General features: G+C 45.0%; 1 protein-coding gene across 1 annotated transcript in view; it reads right to left on the bottom strand.

The window, feature by feature from the left end:
- Nucleotides 1-392: 392 nt before the first annotated feature.
- Nucleotides 393-1,845, bottom strand: part of oprm1 (opioid receptor, mu 1) — a 14,274-nt gene continuing 12,821 nt past the window's right edge. Inside the window, exons 4-6 of the mRNA XM_017037525.2 lie at nucleotides 1,162-1,340; nucleotides 733-916; nucleotides 393-660 (exon numbers count right to left, since the gene is read on the bottom strand). Of these exons, the coding sequence (XP_016893014.1) occupies nucleotides 655-660; nucleotides 733-916; nucleotides 1,162-1,340 (369 nt within the window). The 3' untranslated portion in view covers nucleotides 393-654. The remainder of the gene's footprint in view (nucleotides 661-732; nucleotides 917-1,161; nucleotides 1,341-1,845) is intronic.

Below are 1,845 nucleotides of genomic sequence, written 5' to 3'. Positions count from 1 at the left end.
GTGACAGTTGATGTATCGCTGGCGTAATGTCGCCTTTAATTGTGAGTTTATATTTGTAGTCAGTTGATTCTGTCAGTGAACACAAAATCACTGACATTTGTCAGGTTAAGTCGTCTATTTGTGTTTGTGTTTTTGACTTTTTTAAACATTAAATATTAGACTTCTCAGATCTAGTGTAAAAAATATACGATCACATTTGGCAGCAGGGCTGGAGGGTGCGGATCAGGGGGATTCAAACACTGCCCCCTGCTGTGTGGCTGGTGAGGAACCTGACATTTTTTCTCTGAATTGTAGAGAAAAATTCTAATAAACCGATTTCTTCTTCTTCTTTTCTCTGAATAGTAGAGAAAATTTCTAATAAACCGCTTTCTTCTTCTTCTTCTTCTTCTTTTTTTTTTAGATGCTAAATGTAATGAAGTGAACCCGCAGTATCTGTCACTGCAGGAGTATGAAGTATTTGTACTTCATCTAATGTTTCAGACTCCTGGTCCAAACTGAACCCCGTCCGGACGTATCACAGTGAGTCCGTAGTGCCTCGGGTCACGTGCTGCGGTGATGGTTGTGTGGTCAGAGCCCTGTGGTCACCTGCGTCAGCTCAGAGTTGAGATCGTCGTTGACAATGCGAGAATCCACTGACGATCCCTCCAAGGCTAGTCATACCTACGAAAAAACAAAAAGGCATTTTTGAATCGTTCACAGGAACACGCTAACCCTCAACACACACACACACACCTGCTGATTGGACCTTTCCCCCGTGTTTGCGCTGATGTGTTCACGCTGGGGGAGTTTGCGTCCCGTGGCTCCGGTCCTGGACGAGTTCTGCATCTCGATCACCGAGGGACTCGGTGTGCAGAACTCACGGAAACAACGCTTGAAGTTCTCGTCCAGGTAGCCATAGAGGACGGGGTTCAGACTACTGCAAGACACAAGAACATCTCAGCTCATCAGAACCATCAGAACCATCAGAATCATCAGAACCATCAGAACCATCTTAGAACCATCAGAACCATCAGAACCTCAGCTTCACTCCCGTGAAGAACGTGAACCTCTGTCTCAAATCCTCTGACCTTCTGGTTTCATATCCGTGATCAGTCAAAAAGTTCTAGGACAAATGTGAGGACCTGGAAGGATGGGGCTGTACATATGGGACGCGGCCCGTACCTGTTGGTGTAGCCCAGGGCGATGCAGAAGTGCCAGGTGATGGTCTGCAGCGTGGAGCTGGGGATGTTGATGAGGGCAGTGATGATGACGAAGATGTGGATGGGCGTCCAGCAGACGATGAAGACGGCCACCACCACCAGGACCATGCGCGTGATACGACGCAGGTTCCTGTCCTTCTCCTGCGAGAGAGAGAGAGGGAGAGAGAGAGAGAGAGAGAGAGAGAAAATCAAAGTCACCGGTCAGACTAGTGGTCACAGGAAGAAATGCACGGAAACATAAACATATATATTTAACCACGATTTATGAAGAGATATGAAACAGATTTTAAAAATCCTGTGATGCTGAAGGTGGAGGGAGAATAAAAAAGGACGAAGGATTTACAGTAAAAAAGAGGAAGATTTTATTTTGAAGAAGAAGAAGGTGGAAAAAAAATCACAAGACTTTAAAGAGTTATGAAACAGATTTTAAAAATCCTGTGGTGCTGAAGGTGGAGGGAGAATAAAAAAGGACGAAGGATTTACAGTAAAAAAGAGGAAGATTTTATTTTGAAGAAGAAGAAGGTGGAAAAAAAATCACAAGACTTTAGACGAAAATAAATGGGAGGATGAAAGGAAATACGCTTGGTTTAAGTAGATGACAGCTGAGTGGGAACAAACCCCACCCCCCCACCCACTCACCCCCCCT

The sequence above is a fragment of the Cynoglossus semilaevis genome, chromosome 12 (genome assembly GCF_000523025.1).
Source record: "Cynoglossus semilaevis isolate Cse_v1.0 chromosome 12, Cse_v1.0, whole genome shotgun sequence".
NCBI lineage: Eukaryota > Metazoa > Chordata > Actinopteri > Pleuronectiformes > Cynoglossidae > Cynoglossus > Cynoglossus semilaevis.
The sequence above is the reverse complement of the archived record's forward strand: the minus strand, read 5'-3'. Positions and strand labels throughout refer to the sequence as shown.